At 51.8% G+C, this 19,662-nt stretch overlaps 1 protein-coding gene across 3 annotated transcripts in view; it reads left to right on the forward strand.

The window, feature by feature from the left end:
- The window catches only part of Ksr1 (kinase suppressor of ras 1), a 143,803-nt gene that overhangs the window by 66,281 nt on the left and 57,860 nt on the right, over positions 1-19,662 (forward strand). For all 3 annotated transcript variants that reach the window (XM_076870133.1, XM_076870135.1, XM_076870134.1), the window contains exon 2: positions 12,544-12,684. In XM_076870133.1, coding sequence (XP_076726248.1) covers positions 12,544-12,684 — 141 coding nt within the window. The remainder of the gene's footprint in view (positions 1-12,543; positions 12,685-19,662) is intronic.

The raw sequence follows: 19,662 nt of genomic DNA on the forward strand, positions 1-19,662 counted from the left end.
CACCTGGGCAGTTTGCTGCCCCTAGGCTGTGCCCCGCCAGGCCAGGCCTGCCGCCAAAGGCCTCCTCTCCCACAAAGCGCCAAGTTCTAGTAAATCAAGCAACAAGCGGGGCTCTGCGTGTTGGCTCATTGGCTGGAGAAACTCAGCGCTTCAGCTTCCTGCATTCCAAGGGACTGGTATGCCAGAAATTCCCTGGACAAGCAAGAAGGGAAGTCTTGTCTTCGTAGTAAAAATGCTAATAAAACATCTCTTGAATCTGCCCCTTCCTTTCCACCCACACCGCCACTCGCGCTAAATTACCTTTTGTTCTCATCTTTTGCTGAATCGCGGTGGCTTCTTAATTGATCTTCCTGTCTCTCTCGATTCTCCACGCCCACTTCCATCTGTCCTCCACACGGTTTCCAGAATGATGATGGTTCAGATATGCGAATCTGATCACGTTTCTTCCCGCACTTCCTCCCCACGTCTGGGAGACGGAGTGCAGATGCCAGGAACTACCCAGAGCTTTCCAGGACCTGCATGAGCTGGTCCCGGGCCCGCTTTGCTCTTGGTCCCCTCCCCCTCCCCTCTACACACTACACCCTTAAAAAGAAAGTTCCTTCCTGACCGTGGTCCTTGCACATGCCATGTCCCCCCACCCCCCATCTGTGTGTGCCCCTCCCCCACCCCACCATGACCCTTTGAACTCATTTTAGGGATCACCTTTCCTCTGAGGCCTTCTCGGGTTCCACCCACTCCAGCCTTCTGCTCTGGGCAGTCTCCTGGGGATCGTCGAGGACAGAGACCTGCGTGGCACTGAGGTGGTGCCCTCCAGGTCGTGTCACCTCTCCTGGTCTGGCAGGTCCGAGGAAGCCCCACTTATACACCTGATGCCTTGATGGGGCAGCTGGCAGGCTGGGCTCAGCTGGCGTGCCCCCACCCCTGCACGCACAGCTCCTTGTGGCCTGGGTTCCGGAAGACTCTGGACCCTGGTGGACCAAACAGCCCCAGACCAACCAAGATTTCCAGGGAGCAGAAATAGACTAATAGACTAATAGACTATGAAATACTTACTATTATTAGTCTATTACTTAGACTAATAGACTATGAAATACTTACTCCATCCTTACTCCACCAAGATGGTCTAGGCTTCCATCACAGCCTCAGAGGATCCTGCAGCCCCCTGATGGGGAAGGACAATTCTTAACACCCAATGCCAAGAGCAGAGGCTCTTCCCCCATCCTTTTTCTGTAGCATGTGCAAGACCCTGAGTGTCTTGCTTCATCCCACCCCGACTGTGTGCACCGCTGGAAATCGAGTCACCCGGTGTCTAAGGGCAGGGGTGCTGGAGGGAGGCGGGTTCCCAAGTAGCAGGAATCGAATCAGGCTGGTTAAAACAACCAGGACTCCGCCTCAGTCTCCTCTTTAGTCAAGCCAATGTCCTGTACTCCAGGTCCTGTGTAATAGACTTGAAGTTACTCTAAATGGATTGTAGTACATGAGGGGCCTTTTTTTTTATTTTTTTTTTGAGTATTTGTAATGCTCTTAGCCTGTTTCCTCATCTGTAAAATGAGATTAGTAATAGTACCTATCAGAGGATTAATGTGGTTATTAGATAATACGTATGGAATGCATACCGCAGCCCAGCACAGCGGAATGTCAATTAAAAAAAAAAAAAAACAGTTGTGGTAAAATTAGAACTGGAATAAAAAGAATTAACTCAAAGGCAGATCCTAGATTTAGACAAAAAAGATCACAACTGTGAAACTTCTAGGAGAACATCTTTGTGGATTGGGGCCGGGTGAAGATTTCTTAGGAGATAAAAAGCACAAAGTAAAAACCAACAAAAGGACTGGTCAATTGAACTTGATAAAAAATTAACTGCTCCTTGGAATTTTGAAGAACTTTTGGAAGAATACTTTTGGATAGCATGTGGCCCCCCTCCAAATGAGAGGAGACCCCTCTTTATCCTCTTGTAGATTTTCTGGAAGCCAACGGGAAACATTAGTCTTAGAAGGAGGTTTGGAATAGAGTGGCCTTAATAAATGTTAGAAAGGACTACTTTTGTCGCAAATTACAGAAATGTAACTTAAACAGGCCATTATGTTTCTCCTACAAATAAGAAGTTTGGAGTTGGTGGCATGCCTGCACTGATTCAGCACAAGTGATGTTGGCAGCAATGATTGTCTGGTTCTCTGGGCAATTCTTGGCTGTTCTAATGGTTGCAAGATAGCTGCTGCCGCTGTCCATCTTCAAAGGGGGCAGGTGGTGTGGGCAGCCTCAGAGATTGTGCCACGTCTTCTCTGCAGTTCCCCAGCAAACATAGCCAGAGCTGTCACATGTAGGGATATCAGAAGTGGCGACTGGGTCATCATGACAGCTCTGCTGGGAAACCACCCAGATCAACTGTATCAGAATCTCTGAGGCTGGGGCCGTGGGGCCTACAGTGTACGGGGACTCAGACCACCAGTTCACCCCTGTCCATGGTGCTACCCCAGACACAGGTGGGCTCTGTGAGCGGGGAAGTAGCCAGGAGTGAAGTGGATATTAGGTAGATAAGGAGCCATGCCTAGGGGGCACCCATTATCACTCAGGGGACTTGCTTGGCATTAGTGTCAGGCACTCACCTGCCCTTGACCCCTGACCCCCTGCACATCCTTTTCTGTGATGACCTCAGTTGCTAAGCAAATAGTCACGTGCGCTGAAAGGAAGTCCATTTCCCTGTCCAGCATCCAGCACCATCTCCTCCTTGCCTACTCGTGGCAGGTGCTGATTGGTCAGAGTTTGAAGGACCTTGCCTTCCCCGACCCTCCCTGGAAGGGAGACTTGAGGACAGGTCAGGGCAGGTTTCATTTTTGCCATTAGGTGCGGCCTCTGCCTTTTTCTAGGTCTCTGCTTGGTGCTTCACACCGGGTCCCTTTCACTGTGGAGGGTCAGGAATTCTTCAAGGTCACCTGTTGTTATTGAGGAGCTCAAGAGTCGACCAGCTCTGTGGCTGTGCCCTGTAGGCCTGCTGAACTTCAGACGGCCACGTGAAGCCTCTGAATGGGCACCCAGGCTCTGTGGATGAGGGCCACTGTCCCTTTGGTTTCCCAGCAGAAGCACTGGGCACCGAGGCCGCTGTGTCATGGATGTGCAGAGGGTGGGCATACCCCTCTGACCGCTGTGTGGCCTCCCACGTCCCTCAGCCTGGTGCATCTGTGGACACACCATGGCCCCCACCCGTGAGTCCCTCAAGCTGTAGACCATGTGATGGGACCACCACTGGGGAGGATATTTGCTGGCTGTTGAGAGACTGGATGAAGGAGGGACGTGCTTCTTCCCTCATATTGTGCAGTCACTTCAGCCCAGGGGAGTTGAGGGGAGAGTGGGTGTCTTGTTTTCCCACTGGTGACTTAGCCCACTTTGTCCCCCTGGTCCTCAAGGACTGCTGGCACTAAGAACACAGAGCGGGTGCAGGGCTCATCCTATTGAATTGAGGCAGGAAGCAAACTTTGAAAGACTCAAGGCAGATTATTTCAAGGTCTTTTGAAGGTCAGTATTGCTTGCTGAAGAGCATTTTTATGGGCGGAGGCAGTACCAGGGACTGAACTCAGGGGCACCCAGCCTTCACCCCCAAGCCCTATTTTGTACTTTTTTTAGAGGCAGGGTCTCACTGAGTTGCTTAGCACCTCGCTTTTGCTGAAGTTGCTTTGAACTCGCTATCCTCCTGCCTCAGCCTCCTGAGCTGCTGGGATTACAAGTGTGTGTCACTGCACTGGTCTAAGAGCAGTTTTTTATTTGTTTTGCTGTTGGCTTCTCAGGTAGATGCTGTCTTAGGACATTTAGGTCAGGCAAATGCTGTGTGTGTGTGTGTGTGTGTGTGTGTGTGTGTGTATGTATGTGTGTACTGAGGATTGAACTCAGGAATCTTCTACTGAGCCTCACCGCGCCCCCCCTTCAAATTTTATTTATTTATTTTTGAGACAAGCTTGGCTAAGTTGCTGAGGCTGGCCTTGAATTTGTGATCCTTCTGCCTCACCCTGACGAGTTGCTGGGATTACAGGTGTTTGCCACCTTACCTGGCCAGGTGACTTCCTTCTTAGAGTCCTGTTGTGACTCACAGACTCCCTGAGCATGAGATGGAGCAGCGGGTGTCTCTAAGGAAAGTCTTATCCTTGGCCTCCCCCCTGCCCCTCTCCTGTCCCCGGTTTCCTAGGAAACTTGGTGAGTGCTTCTAACCCACTGGGCCTCCTTTCCCTGACTAGGAGGGTGCTCCTGGCGCAGAGGAGCTAGCTGACTTATCAGTGCTTCAGGACAAGGTCCCTGCGTGCCCACCCCCTGGCCCTGACATGCACTCACACCCATCCACAAAGGCCAAAGAGTGACCTGGCTTTGTCCCAGCCTTGGGCCGAGGCTCGTATCTGCAGCCTGTCGTTAGGTCTGGAGTTCAGCCCTGGGGAGCCCGGGACAGGGCGGGGAGCCCCAGATCCAGGGTCCCAGCTGCGGCTACTCTCACCCCGGCCTCCTTGGGAACGTCTCCGCTTGTGGTCTGGGGCAGACTTGTTTGTTTGTGTTTGAAGTTCCCGACTCGGAGTTTGACGTCAAGGAGGATTGCTGGTGGGAGGCTTGGCAGGGAGGCTGCCTCTGCAGAAATGCACACGTCTGGCAGCTTCCCCGGGAGAGCGGGCGGCGGGTGGCTGTTGCGAAAGGCTCGGTGTAGGGACCGAGGTTGCTCCTCCTTTCTCATAAGCTCTTGGTGCCTCCGTGTCCTCATTTGTAAGGTGGACATAATAAAACACACCCGTGTGTCTTGGGGGCTTTAACACGTGGTTTCACTATTTCTGAGTGACTAATAAATAATAAGCAGCGTGTCATGGTGCCGAGATGGGACTCAGAATGGTGTGCGTCACCACCTGCAGGGTGAGCAGGCCTCCTTTAGCCCCGCCGGCTGCCTGGCACCCAGTGTCCCCCTGTTTTGCTCTCAACCTTAAGTACACAGATCTTGACAGAAGCCAGGAGGGGTCTATAATGTTTTCAGTTACACAGGACTGTATTTTGTGAAGGGAATGACAGTTATCGGGGACATGGCCAGCTCTGAGATTTCTGAAGAGTAGGATGTCACCATGTGCTGTCAGACACCTACTCTCATTCCTACCTCCTGGAGTTTTCATTGAGGATCTATGGAGAGAAGGGCTGTGGGACAATACAGATGGAGATTTATATTTTTTTGTTTGTTTGTTTTTGGTGCCAGGGATTGAACCCAGGGGTGCTTAACCACTGAGCCACATCCCCAGCCCTTTTTAATATTTTATTTTGAAACAGGGTCTCACTGAGTTGCTTAGGGCCTTGCTAAGATGCTGAGGCTGGCCTTCAACTTGTGATCCTCGTGCCTCAGCCTCCAGGGCCTCTGGGCTTACAGGCATGCACCACTGCATCTGGCTGATGGAGCTTATTAACTCTACCTGATTGACAACTGAGTATCGACGTGGTTTCCATAATTGAGGGAGCCTACTGCTGTACATGGGAATCTGGCCTCTGTCTCAGCCTGTGCCCGGGATTCATTTGTCTGTTTCAACATCTGTCACATCTGTCGCCACAGATCAATCTCCTGCCCTGCTTTAGAGACACAGAGACTCGGGTCACTGAGCGGGTCCTGCAGCAGCCCATGTCCAAGGCAGCATTAGGGTTACAAGCCCATATTTTGGATTTGTGAGTTGTCACCCACAGAAGGGACCTCCCCGAACCAGACCTTGCAATTTCAGGGTGGAGTTTGACTCAGTTTGCAAAGTGTGTTGTCAGGAAAGAGGTGTTTCCTGCAGAGGTGCAAGAAAGCCTGGGCAGGGTGTGACCTGGTGACCCCACCAAAGGTCTGGAGGCTTCTGTTCACTGAGGAGCAGGTGGGCTGAGCAGGGTAGTGCTCACGGGGTCCTGTTTCGGGGCACTTTGTGTGCTCTGGTCGCCGAACCAAGCACTCGCAGACTGGAGTCTGCAGGGAATTCGGTGGTCCACCTCACAGATGAGGAGACTGAGATAAATTAAACTAGTCTCTGGGGCTGGGGCTGGGGCTGGGGCTCAGCGGTAGAGCGCTTACCCAGCATGTTCGAGGCCCTGGGTTCGATTCTCAGCACCACATGAGAATAAATAAGTAAAGGTATTGTGTCCAACTACAACTAAAAATTAAACTAGTCTCTGCCACACAGCTGGTAACTGATGGTGCCCAGGGTGGAGCAGAGGTCTGCCCAGCAGCTGACCCGCTGCCTCCTTTGCGGGGAGTGCAGCAGTGAACTAATGGCGTGGCTGGCTGCCCCAGGTGCAGTGGGAGGCGTGGGCACACCGTGCTCAGGGGTGGCATGCTCGCCTGTACCACTGACCCCTCGTCCAGTCTGTGACAAGGGCTGGTCCCCAGCCAGCCATCCACCCTGTGGAAGCCTGCAAGAGCCTTCTGCTGGGAACCCTTCCCCAGCCGGCATGGCCTGTCTTTGGGAGGCAGGGTGGCCACTGCTGTGGCTCCAGCTCTCTCTGGCAGCCTCCAAGACGCGGGTGGTTCTGTGGCCTCAAGGAGCTGGCCTCCCAGATCAGCTTGGAGGAAGCAGATGGGTCAGGCCTCCGTGTCTCCGGGGATGCTGGCAGTTCCAAGAGCGGCTTCTTTTCCCTGTGGAAGTTTCTCTCGCTCGCTGGCATGTGCTTGGGTGAGGCCTGGCTGGTGTCCGCTCTGCACCGTGTCCGCTCTGCACCGCGTCCGCTCTGCTAGGCCCACGCTCTTCAGGGATGATCCCAGGTCTCACCATCACTAAAGTGAGGCTCTTGGCAGCCGCCATTGGGGAGGCTGGTGATCAGATCATGCTTGGAGCTGCTGGAGTGGCAGGTGACATTCGAGGTTGGTGAGGAGGCCAGGTTAGGGTGCACGTGCTCCTCTTGGTGAGCAGCATTCCCAAAGCTGCTGACATTCCACAAAAGGTCACGCCCTCTGGTGCTGAGGGCAAAGGCGAGGGCCCTGAGGGCCCCCAAGGGCTGCGGTTCCCTGGAGCTAACTGGACCAGCCCAGGTCCTGCTTTTCAAATGAATGTGCCTGATCCCCGAGTTCCACCTGCATCATCCCCAAGGCCACCACTAGCTTTCAGCATCCTTAGCATCTTAGATATGGGCTTGATCTCACTCATGTGGTCCCTCCTGCCCAGGAGGTCATAAGAGGGGACCTAAGGACAACTTGATGAGGACACCACCCTCCACAGCCACCACCGAGCAGGCGTCTCCCTCAATCCAGGCGTTTTGCTGAATATTTTACATCCATATTCTCTCCGGTGAACGGTCACAGCAGTAGATCAACCCTATTTTACAGATGGAAAAACTGAGGCCGACAGGTTAACATTTCTTGCCTGTGCAGTGGCGAGGGGCTTTGAGCTGGAGGTTTTCCTCTCGGAGCTGTGCTGCCTGCCTCGTGGGTGTGACTGAAGTAACCATCGGTGACGTGGGGGACCTTTATTTTTCTTGCTCGTGTGGAGCACTTATGTAAGTGACAGCTCACTTGGCCCCTCTCTCTATAAATTGACACTCTCTTTATAAGTGGGACTGAAGCTCAGCTAAATGTCAAAGCTGGACCAGAGCGTGGGTGTCGCAGTCGGGCTACTTTCCGTGCGCGGTGGATCGGGTGGTACCCACCATCCGTTCGTGGGCTCTTTGGTTTTCCCTGGAGCCGGGCTGAGTGGCAAGGGAGGGGTGGGCACATGCTCCCCAAAACAAGGCATACTGGGGCCGGGAGATGCACTTGCAGCCCAGACCCCCCTCTGCAGCCAGAGTCCTCCCGACCCCCTGGCTGCAGGTCCCATCGCTGGAACCAAAGGTGCTTTTCTATTGGGGAAAATTTATATTTTGTGGTTTTGGTGGTCAGAGAGGATGATGCCACAGATGGAAGCTCTCCTGGCGGGCCCCTGGGCTGGCCTGGCCGGCCCCGCTGCCTTTCGTCTGGGAAAGTAGCCTTTGGTCCATCTGTGAACACCAGGGCTTTCTGCAGATTAAAGAGCAGTTCTATTTCGCTGCTGTGCGCCAGGGATCCATCCTTTGGGAGTTAGGGGAGCTTTGCTCCTCAGCAGAACCCAGGTCTTCAGGTGTCAGCAGCTGCCAGAACTTGAGACCCACTAGCAAAAGGGCCACCGTGCACTGGCGTCTTCCGGCTGTGTGCATTGTCTGGGTGCAGTGAGAAGTCACCTCATTCTCTGCACAGACCTGCCTTTGGGCCTTCCTTGGGCTCTTTAGCAGGGATCTCTAACAGTCTTTAAAAACAAAAACAGGGGACAAGCTGGGGGCAGTGTGCACACCTATAGTCTCAGCAACCTAGGAGACTGAGGACAATGACAAGTTCGAGCCCCCCCGGACAACTTAGCAAGATGCTGTCTCAAAATAAAATGTAAAAAGCAGGGTTGGAGATGTAGCTCAGTGGGACAGCACTTGCCTAACACGTGTGAGGCTCTGGGTTCAAATCTCCCACACTACAAAACAAAACACCAAACAAACAAACCTCTCGTTCCTTTTCTGGGGCACTTGTTGTGATGTTTGAGATGCTCACGCTCCTGATTCATCATTTTCTCACTGGGCATTTGTTTTCCCCATGTTGTTTTGATAAACCTGGAACCTGTCTAAGCTCCAGCATGCATTGCGTGTTCACCTCGTCATTTCATTCAACCAAGGGTCTAAAATAAAGTGTGCCAGGCACTGTGCTGCTTCTTGGGGGAGCTGGTGGTGACCTAGAATCTCTCTGGGATTTCAACTTAAAGAAGGAAGCAGACAGGTTAAAAAAAAAAAAAATTAGAACTGACATTCATAATCTGGTCTAGTGCCTGGAGGGCTGTGGAAGCTTCCTGGAGAAAGGGGTGTCTCAGCTGAGTTGGAGGCCGAGGGACCCCTGGGAAGAATCTGTCTGGCAGGGGGGATGAGTGTCTCGAAGCTGCAAGGGATGATGGGTAGGTTGGAAGGATCTGAACTGGAGAAGGCCACATACTGGCCAAGCTAAACCGGCTGTTGTGTATTGGCCAGCCATGGCCAAAGTCTTGTGCAGAACAGATGTGTTATCAATCCCTCCCAGAGGGGTGGCCTGAGAACCCCCATGCTGGTGACAGATGGATCGCGCCAGGAGCCCAGCCTTTTCAGTTAATGTGGAAACGACTGGTTTTGAGTTTGCAGTTGTGGCTTCAGAGCCATCGGGAGCAGAGGGACAGACTGGCTGTGGGAAAGATGGGGACAAAGCGCGTCTCCTTCCTCTGCCGTTTATGAACACGTGTCGGGAGCACGTGTCACTGCAGATGGAGTGACAGGCACGTGAGGACAGATATGCATGGGGAGGACACAGTTCCTCCTCTGATGGATGGCGGGGGACCTGACCTTGTCATCTGAGGGTTCCCATCCTAGAGTTCCGTATGAGCGAGTCATTCCCGTCTTGCAGAGGAGTGAGCCAAGACTCAGAGAAGCGGATTAACTTTCTTGAGGTTGCACAACCCGTAAATGACAGATCTGAACCTGGCTCTGCTCAGCTCAGAAGTGTGTGTGGTCTCGTGCCTGGGAGCTCAGGTCTGTGGGGGGAACCCGCTGAGAGCTGTCAGCTCCCACCACTGTCCGGGTGACTGTTGCCAAGAGGGGAACAAAATTCTAATCCTGACTGGGCCTGGAAAGGGTTTGGTGAAGGGAGGGTCCCCTGGACAGAAAGGACATTTTGAACAGAGGCCCCAGGGTAGGAAACTAGGCAAGTATTTGAGGAACAGCTGGTAGGTGGGTGTGTGCCTGGAGGTGGGGCAGAGACAGGGGTGGGGTGGAATGGAGATGATCCTGGTAAGGGAGGCCCGGCCCCAGTTTTGGAATTTGCCTCTGGTTATACTGGGAAGGATGGGTAGGAACCTGAAAGACAGATGTGAGTCCCCCTACTTAGACTTTCCGGATAAAAGTGACATTTGGGACAATTATGTTTATCCTGAAGAATGTTCCCAGAGGCTCAGGTTTCCTCATAGACTAGCAAATGGACTTCCCATGTGGCTACTGGTAGCTGTGAGCCTCAGCACAGAGTGTTGGATTAGCAATGTCTGGTCACATTGGAAGCCTGCGCAGTGTTGGATTAGCGATGTCTGCCCTGGACGGCACTGGCTCCAGCCGCAGGCACGCCCTGGCCTTGCCTCTGTGTCGGTGCCCTTGCCACCCATCAGAACCATACAGCAGAGTGTCCCCTCTCTAGCAGTGGCTCCCTCATGCTCCTGACCCTTCTGGCACCCTGAACGGAGCAGGATTTACAGGGTTTGCAGCCAGTGACCCCAGAAGGGCTCAATCAGGGTTGTTAAATTGGAGGTAGGACCAAACTGGAGTCTGGGGGAAATTCCAGAAAGGGTGACATGGTGGCTGGTTTTTATTGTCATTGTATGTCTCATTTCACACTCACATCCCTTTAACCATGGGGGTTCTCCATCTGGGGTCTGTGGGTAGAAATTAGGGGGGTCCATGAAGATGGAGCAGAAATAAAACTGCACCTTTATTTCCCTTCACCTTACCTGTCGTCTAATCAGGTCGTAGGTGACAAGGTACAGTCAACAGATACCTGGACTCGGCCACCTGGAGGGGTCCCAGATATTTTCATACCTCGTTACAGTTGTGGAAAAAGCTATCTGGCCCCAAATTTTGTTACAACTGTAAGACTCACTGTTAGATATTATTTAAGACTTTAATAAAGAAGCTTTTAAAGCTGGGGCTATAGCTCAGTTGGTGGAGTACTTGCTTCACATGCACAAGGCCCTGGGTTCAATCCCCACCACGAACAAAAAAACCAGGAAGCTTTTATCACTCCATCACAATATTAAGTAGTATCTTGAAAAATAAATTTAAATATAACTGATTTTTGTTGTATGCATTTAACAAGTATTGTTCTGCTGGTGCTGCGGTACACACATTTTCCCAGCGAGCCAGGAGGCTGAGGCTGTAGGATCTTAAAGTTGAGGAGAACCTCAGCAATTTAGCAAGGCCCTTCTCAAAATAAAAATTAAAAGGTCTGAGGATATAGCTCAGTGATAGAGCACTCCTGGGTTCAATCCCCAATACTGTAAAGTGTGTGTCGGGGGGAAGCCTTGTTCTTAGAGATCAGAGCCTCCCCAGAACACTAAAGGTGTTCCTGGTCCCAAAATGATTGATTGTAAACTTCTGTCCTTATCGGGAATTGGGAGTCTTTTTAGATATTTGAAATATAAAATTATTATTATTATTTTTTCTGTACCAGGGATTGAACCCGGGGACGCTCAACCACTGAGCCATATTCCAGCCCTTTTTTGTATTGTATTTAGAGACAGGGTCTCACTGAGTTACTTAGGGCCTCCCCATTGCTGAGGCTGGCTTTGAACTCAGGATCCTCCTGCCTCAGCCTCCTGAGCTGCTGGGATGACAGGTATGCGCCACCGCACCTGGCTTAAAATGATGAATTTTTTAGCGTGTGTGTTAACAAGAGTCCTTGTTCTTTAGAGAAGTATACTGAGAAGTTTACACATGAAAGGAGAAGGGATGAGTCAGCCAGACAGCAGCCTGCTGTCCAGGGCAGTGGGACCTGGGAATGTCTCCAAGGGGCAGATTCCTGTGCCAGACTTTGAAGGTGGCGCTTACCTTTGGGGGAAGCTTGGAAGTCAGGCTGCCAGAGTCTTGTCACCACCTCATGAAGCTCTCACTGTTCTCTGGGTCATCTTGGTCAAGCCAGGCGGCTCCCTGGTTCTCTTTGGGTGGTGAGCTCACCTCCACCTGTGGAGTCGCCTGGCTGACCTCCTGCTGGAACAATCCCCGTCTGTACAGCCAGTCCCAAGTGTCCCCTCCTGTGTGTCTTGCCACCACCTCCCTCCATCCAGCGTGAGGCACCCATTGGAGCCAGTGCTTGTCAGTTTGGCCTCAGTCTGTCCACTGTCTGGAATTTGCAAACTTTTCGGGTGTGAATCCCTGAATGCTTACTTAGGGACCCGGGTCCAGGGCTCTCACCAGCGGTCGCAGCCAGCACTTTGGGTGGTCACGTGCGCGGGGTGTGTGCTAGGTGCTGTGTCTCCTCTTAACTTCCCCGAGAGGGAGCTTCTGTTATTATCCCATTTTCTGGAGGAGGAAACAGAGGCTTTCCTGGGATTAAGTAACTTGTTCAAAGCCACAGCGCCTGCGTGTGACTGATGCCCTGGGTGCCAACCCTGGCAGCCTGAAGCTAGGCTGAGCGTCCTGGTTGGAAGGTGGCCCATCCTCCCTGAGCCCCCACATCTCCCATGGTGTCTGTTTCCAGCTCCGCTGCCCCACGGGGCAGAGGGCCTGCGTCTGTCTAACTGGGCTCTGTTCTGATCCTTCTTGTTCTGTTCCTCCCCGGGGAGCAGGGGCCGGAGGGCAGGACCGCGCTGGCCATCCTCCGGTGCAGCAGGGGGTGGTAGGTGGCTCCTGGGTTCCTTGCCTGCTCCCCTGGGCCCTTCTTCCTGTTTGCTGTGTGAGTGGCTGCAAAAGGGACCAGGACAGCCCCCCCCCCGGGCCGTGCTCACTTGGGGCTGCCTGCTTGCTCCTGCCACCCATGGACATGACCTCCCTCTCCTGGACTCCCCGCAGGCGAAGCTGGTGCGCTACATCTGCAAGCAGCGGCAGTGCAAGCTGAGCGTGCCCCCCAGCGACAGGACCCCCGAGCTCAACAGCTACCCGCGCTTCAGCGACTGGCTGGATACCTTCAACGTGAGGCCTGAGGTGGCGCAGGTACGTGGCTCAGGGGGCGGGGGTGAGGGGTCAAAAGAAGATGACGCGCACAAACCCTGGGCGAGCTTCACCCAGGCTAGGACCAAGGGAAGATGCTCTCTGATTTTAGGGAGGGGATGGCAGGAGGGGGTGACAGCAGCAGTCGGCTGGGCCCTAGTGTCAATGTGGTTCCAACAAGTGTCCTGGGGGCTACTACCTTCTAAATAAGGCAGCCTGACTGTGCTGGTCATGCATTCGCTATCACAGTGACAATAGCCAGTTTTTCTGCAAGCTTTGGCTGAGTAGCAGTTGCTACATAGTATTTAAAAACATAGTATCCCTTCTCACAAAATCCTATAGAGAAGGTATTAACATTTTTGCTATTTTGTTCTTGAGGAGATGAAAGCACAGAATGATTAAGCAACTTGTTTAAAATCACAAAGCTGGTAAGTGGTAGTTTTGGAGTTTAGAAACAAGTCTCAGTCTACTCTTCTGCTACACCATGTTGTCTTCCTCCCTTTATTTTGTCTTCTCATGCAACCCACCAACCTACTGATCAACCACTACATACGGAGAGTGTGCAGTGCCAGGTATCAGGGGTAGCAGTGCTTATGGAGCGTAAGAAAATCAGGGCTTGGCAGAAATAATATCCCCACTCAGATCTTGTCAATGCACTACTTTCATACTCAAATTAAAATGATCTATTCGTGCTGGGAGTGGTGGCACACTCCTATAATCCCAGAGACTCAGGAGGCTGAGGCAGGAGGATTGCAAGTTTGAGTCCAAACCTCAACAACTGAGCTGTCTCAAAAAAAAAAAAAAAAGAGTTTTGAAAAGAGCTGGGGGTATAGCTCAGTGGTGGAACACCCCTGGATTCAAATCCCGGTATTTGGGAGAGGAAAAAAAGAAAAAGAACAAGAAAAGTTGGACTCTAGCTCTTGTATGAAAAAATAACTCAAATTCATTATATATGGATACTTTGGAAAACAGAAAGAGAAGGGGACATAGTCACTTTTGCTGTTCCCACCACTCAGAGAAAAATAAGTAATTAATTAATTACAAGACAGGATCTTGCAGTGTTGCTCAGGCTGGCCTTGAACTCCTGGGCTCAGATGATTTCTCCTGCCTCAGTCTCCATCCTTAGTCCCATGCCCCTACCCCCAACTTATATTTATCATTTATTTATTAATGTTTTATTGAGTGCATATGATATGGGTTAATTGCAGCTGCTGGCTGTTAGGTAGAATAGTGGTTACTTTTGTTTTCAAGGCTATTCGGATTCTTAGGAATTTTCCCCAGGAGAGATTCTTGCATGGGAAATGACACCAGCATAAGAGGTTTCTGTCGTGGGGTGGGGGGCGGGGTGGGGGGCGGAGTGGGGGTCCCATGGGGGAGTTCTGCACTGACACCCCCCTGAACTCTCCTAGGCCCTGGTGACCCTCATGACTGTGGCGTGGGCCAGTTCTTTAAACACAGGCAAAAAGGGTGGGGCTGATGTGAAGGTCAAAGGAAACTGCTCTGTGGGACAGAGGTTCCCTGAGCTTTCGCCACCAGCCAACAGTTGTGTGCACACATGCGCACACACACACACACACACACACACATACACACAGTTTGGTAATGAGCTACATCTCCATCCACCTCCCTACCCATCTTCTTGCCCAATAGTTCTCTGCCGCACAGGAAGAACCTGTCATGAGAGTCACAGGTTCAAAGTCATGGTCCTGGAGACTATGAAGAACCAAATGGCTGCTCCTGTCCCCCAGCCCAACACACCATGCCTCCTCCCTCCTTGGAATCTCAGACAGGAAGCGCCTCTCCTCACATTCACATCAGTGCTGGGGGCTGGGGTCCAGTGACAGTCACAGAGCTCATATCAGGGACAGACCTGAGGTTCAAACCCAACATGCTGGACTCCACACTGGGCCTTTTCACCTCCTCTCTTGTCCAGAGCCATCTTGCAGATGATCTCACCCCCATGGGATTGCGTAATCTCCAGTGATCTGCGAGGTGTAGGAGACTCAGCCCCTTCGTGCCGGTCCTTGAGAGAGGGGTGCGGTGTTTCCGGGATGATGGAGGCTGGCTGCCGGGACTTCTTTGCCCTGGAGAGCTCTGTGGTGGCAGTCAGGACTGGGGTCTTTTCATTCCAGGCCCTGGGTGTAGCAGATTCTGGGCCAGGCGATGTTTGAATCACAAAGTCATGCGCCATTTGGTGGAGTTGGGTGGTCCATGAGGTCCTGCCAGCTCATTTGGATCCTGGGGTCAGGCAGGCCATGGAGCCCAAAAGCTGGGTGGAAGCTGAGAACCAGGTTATTCCTTGGTCAGAGAGCTCTATGGGAAGGGAGGGCCCGGGAGATAGAGCAGGAGCACCTCCTCCTGCCCAGTGACCTGTGAACGTGAACATGTCTCCAGCAGTCTCTTGTTCTGTCTCTGACATACCCAGGTGCATGCTGTCTTTTCATGCTCTCTCCCCCTCTCAGTACATGTTATCATCACCCACCCAGTCGCTAAAGCTACAAATGCAGGAGCCACCCCTGATTCATTGCTTGCTTACCCACAGGTGCAGTACTAGAGCTGGGCCCAGTGTCTGTCTCCTGTTCCTCTGCTGGTACCAAGGACAGCAGGAGGAAGCTGGGCTGGGCTGTAAAACCTGCCTGAGGTGCCTGCAGACAGTGGGCCCAGCAGCTTTTTGCCTGGGCTTTTTTTTTTTTTTTTTTTTTTTTAATATATTTTAGATGTAGATGGACCTTTATTTTATTTATTTATTTTTACGTGGTGCTGCGGATCGAACCCAGTGCCTCATATATGTGAGGCAAGTGTTCTACCACTGAGCTACAGCCCCAGCCCCATGGGCTTTTCTTTTTTTGAGACAGGGTCTCACTATGTTGCCCAGGCTGGTCTCCCACTCCTGGGTTCAAGCAATCCTTCTACCCTAGTCTCCTTAGTAGTTGGGACTACAGGTGTGCCCTTGCTTGGGTTTGAAAAGCTACAAGCGCCCTCCACTGTGTTTTTACTCCGTCTTTCCCCAAACAAGCTTTTGTGATTTGGGTTGTTATTCAGTGTTGCGTGATTTATTGTGCTGCTCAAATTATTCCAGTTATGGCCATTGAGAGCTCTTTCAGGTTGGTTCCTGGGTCCTCTGGCTTGGCCCCCTTCATTCTGTTTTGGTTTGGGGGCATTTCTTCACTTTCTGACATGACCATATTCTATAGCCTCATCTCCTATTTTCCAGCTCCTGGAACCACCTATTTCTCCAAAGAACCCTAGGAGCCATTGTTGTGCTTTTGCCATTATTATTATTTCTTAAAATTATGATAAAAACACAAATAGCAAAATTTACCATCTTCATCATTTTTAAGGTCACAGTGCAGTAGCATTAAGTACATTCACATTGTTGGGCAGCCATCGCACCAGATATTTTTTTATCTTGCCAAAGGAACCATCTCTTCTAAAATTATCAGAAGATATGTGTGTTTCGCGGGGGGGGGGGGGGGGGGGCGGGAAGTAAAGCCAAGAAGGAGATAAGGAAGTCCCTCCTCCCTGTTCCCAGGAGATTGCTCATCTTTCTGAATATTTTCTGGCCTCACTTTCCTCTGTGTATGGTTCATTTTGCCCACGTAGGGTGGACCAGATGTATGGTTCTGAAACCTGCTTCTTCCCCTTAATGGTCTATGTGTTCTATGATCACAAACACTGTTATTAAGAACATCTTTGTGCACCTGTGTTCTTCTGTTGGAAGAAAACCCTGGAAGTGAAGTTGCCAAGCTGAGTTTTAATAAATGTTGCCAGAGTCCTTTACAATACTCTAAGACAGTCAAAGCAATCTTCTGCTCAGCTTTTTAAGGCTGGTAGTATAGAGAGAGACTTTCATGCTGTCTCTGCCTGACCTGGACAGTAAGCTGCATAAAGACCTTTTTCACACTTGTTCTTGGTTGGGAAATAGGTAGGACCCACCCTGTCCCCATATGCTCCCTAAGAAACTTATAGGCCCAAAGGGATGTGGTGGTGCATGCCTCTAACCCCAGAGACTCAGGAGGCTGAGGCAAGAGGATTGAAAGTTTGAGGTCAGCCTTGGCAATAGCAAGACCCTGCCTCAAAATAAAACATAAAAACGGGGCTGGGAATATAGCTCAGTGGTAGAGTGATCCTGGCTTCAATCCCTAGTACCAAAAGAGAAAAAAGAAAAAATTGTAAAACTGTGTAGGGGCCATGTACACAGAATCAATCAGAGAGGCAGAGGAGAGACCAGGGTCCCTGGTGTGTTGAATGGTCACTGTGGTGCTCGGCCCTGATTCCAGCCCGCCCGCCCTGCCTCAGGAACCCCTCCCTGATGCTCGGCCCTTGTGGATGGTGTGTTCTCTACTGTGTCCAACTGCCCCAGAGCCTTGGAGGCTGAAGATTAAGTGGCAGTGTCTCCCTGGCCTGCCTGCCCTAATTCCTTATCCCAACTATTGCTTAGAAAGCTAGAGAGTCCCCAAAGGGCCAGCAGGACAGCTCAGCTCCCCTGGGGGGGGATGCCGATGCCAAGGTCCTGCCAATGTCCAACCCTGGTGTCTGGGCTTGCCGTGGAGAGGCTTCCCCTTGTCAAGCTTCAGAAAGGACCTAATACCCACCAGGCTCTCCAGAAACCTAGTCTGGGAAGAGATAGGTCCCCTGGGTCTCTGTGGGGCAGCCGGTCTTGCCTGGAGGATGCTTCTAAGCTGGCTCTCTCTGCCTGACCCTGAAGTTTGGCCTGAGGACAGGCTTCTCCAAAGCAGTTCATACTTCAGAGCTCAGCCTTCTGAAGAGGTAGTTCCGTGTGTGTGTGCACGTGCAGGGGCAGGGTTTAGAGCAAAAACTCCTCTGGGATCAGGAGAGAATCTGAGGGATAATGGAAGCCAGGAGATATGGTGTCTGTTCCTCCCTTTCTAGGCAAGAAATACATACACCTGACTGCAGTTTGTAGAATGGCCACTGTAGGTCCCCATGGGAGGTGCTGCAGGTAAACCAAAGGTGCCTGCCACCACCTCCTGGAGCTACTGACCAGTGGAAACCGGGATGGCCCTGACCATCTGTGCCTGTAGATGACCAGGCACGGGGTGCAGGCAGAACCCGAGAGTCTGTGGGAATATAGAGTGACTCCTCTGCCTTTTATATCCCGTGAGCTCTTGGGCAAGTTACTTCATCCCTCAGGGCCTCTGTTTACCCGTATGAGAAATGGCAGGTGAGGTATTTTGGGGAGGCCATATAGGTTGGCGTCTTCTCCAATCCCTCCAAATGGCGGCTCTGCCTCGTGTGTCTATTCTCCCATAAATCATCCTCCACTCTCCTTCAGAAGGGCTCAGGTAGCAACCTGCTGTCCCACTGGGATCCTGCATAAACCATGCACCCTGTGGATGGAGCAGGGAGCTCTGCCCCACAGACAGAACGCGGTCCCCCACCCCCAGTCCCCAGTGTCCCCAAATCAAGGCTTTTCTCTCACTGATTTTGAGCAAATTCTCCTGATGTGTTTTCAGGCAGCTTTTCTTTTTTAGCCCACGCAAGAAATGATCAGGAAGCAAACAGATACCCACAGACACTGAGAGATGGTGTTCTCAACTGTGTTCCACACCCAGTGAGTGCAGTGGTGTTAAGTCGGCAAGCAGAGGCGCTCCCTGCTCCCCCCCACACAGGGAACCTCCTCTGCCAGACCCCTTCAGGATTGTTGGTCATTTGAACTGACAGTACCCATTTGTTCCCTTCCTGGTTTTTGTTGGCTAAAACAGGGTCATTCAATATATATTATTTTGCAGGGTTTTCATCTTAGTCTTATCTTTGTATGAGACTATAAAAACTCAGCTTCAGCTGGGCACGGCGGTACATGTCTGTAATCCTAGTGATTCAGGAGGCTGAGGCAGGAGGATTGCAAGTTCACGAGGTTGGTCTTAGCCATATAGCAAGGCCCTCAGAATCTTAGCAAGACCCTGTCCCAAAATAAAAAGTCCTCGGCATGTGGTTCAGTGGCTAAGTGACCCTGGGTTTGTATCCAAAACAAAACAAAAAATTCACTTTTGTTTTTCCTTAACAGGAGAATAGTAAGAGACTTCTTCAAGATATCCTGTGGTGAGCTAGAGGGTGATTCAGTGATAGAGCACTTGCTTGGCATGCCTAAGACCCTGGGTTTGAGGCCTGGTACCACCCAAAAAACCCAAACTTAACAAAACCCACTATCTTGTGAGTGACTGGGTGGTGCCCACCTGCTCACATAGGCAGGGGCCTGTCCTGAGGAGGCTGTGTGCCTAGCAGCATGGCGCCAGGCATGGGAGGCCATTGGCAAATATTTGCAAGGTAAAGAAATGACCAGAATGAATAGCAGTCACGGTGGGGTGAAGGCTGGGGAAGCCAGGCTTAAAATGAGGTCTCTCTCCCAACCTAGCCGTCTGCCTCCCAGACCGGTGAAGTCTGGCTATTTCCTTTTGCCTGTCTGTCACTGCCTTCCACACCACAGGGTGATTTGCCCCAGGTTGCTCCTGAGGCCTCTGGAGATGGCCCCTTTGTTCTCTGTTGTTCTCAGACTCTTCATGGTTTTGTGACCACATCTGATTTTTCCCTTGGGAAGACACATGTGAATCCCACACAGGTGAAGCCACTCTGGTCCCCCTGTTTCTTCCCAGCGTTGCCTTCCTGGGGTGTCCCTGTCCCTGTGGGGTTAGCTAAATAGCCCTCCAGCTTTTGTCCCCAAGTTGAATAGAGTTTGTGGTGGGTTTCCTGGAAATGTGCCTTTTCTGCGGACGAAGAGAGGCAGCGTGTGGGGATGTGGTTACGGGAGTGATGGTGGCACTCTTTTCCCTCGGTCCCCACCTGAATAGGACCTGTCCCCTCTGGCTCAGAGCCTGCTGTGGTGATTCTGACACGGGTGACCTCCGGCTCCTCCTCTCTTCCTTCATCTGTGGCCTGGAGACCAAGTGTGTGGGCGTTGGGTTCCTGTTACCCAAGGGGGACCGCTGTCCAGCAGAACTCCCCACAGTGCTATCCCTCCTC

Source organism: Callospermophilus lateralis, chromosome 11 (genome assembly GCF_048772815.1).
Source record: "Callospermophilus lateralis isolate mCalLat2 chromosome 11, mCalLat2.hap1, whole genome shotgun sequence".
Taxonomy (NCBI): Eukaryota; Metazoa; Chordata; class Mammalia; order Rodentia; family Sciuridae; genus Callospermophilus; species Callospermophilus lateralis.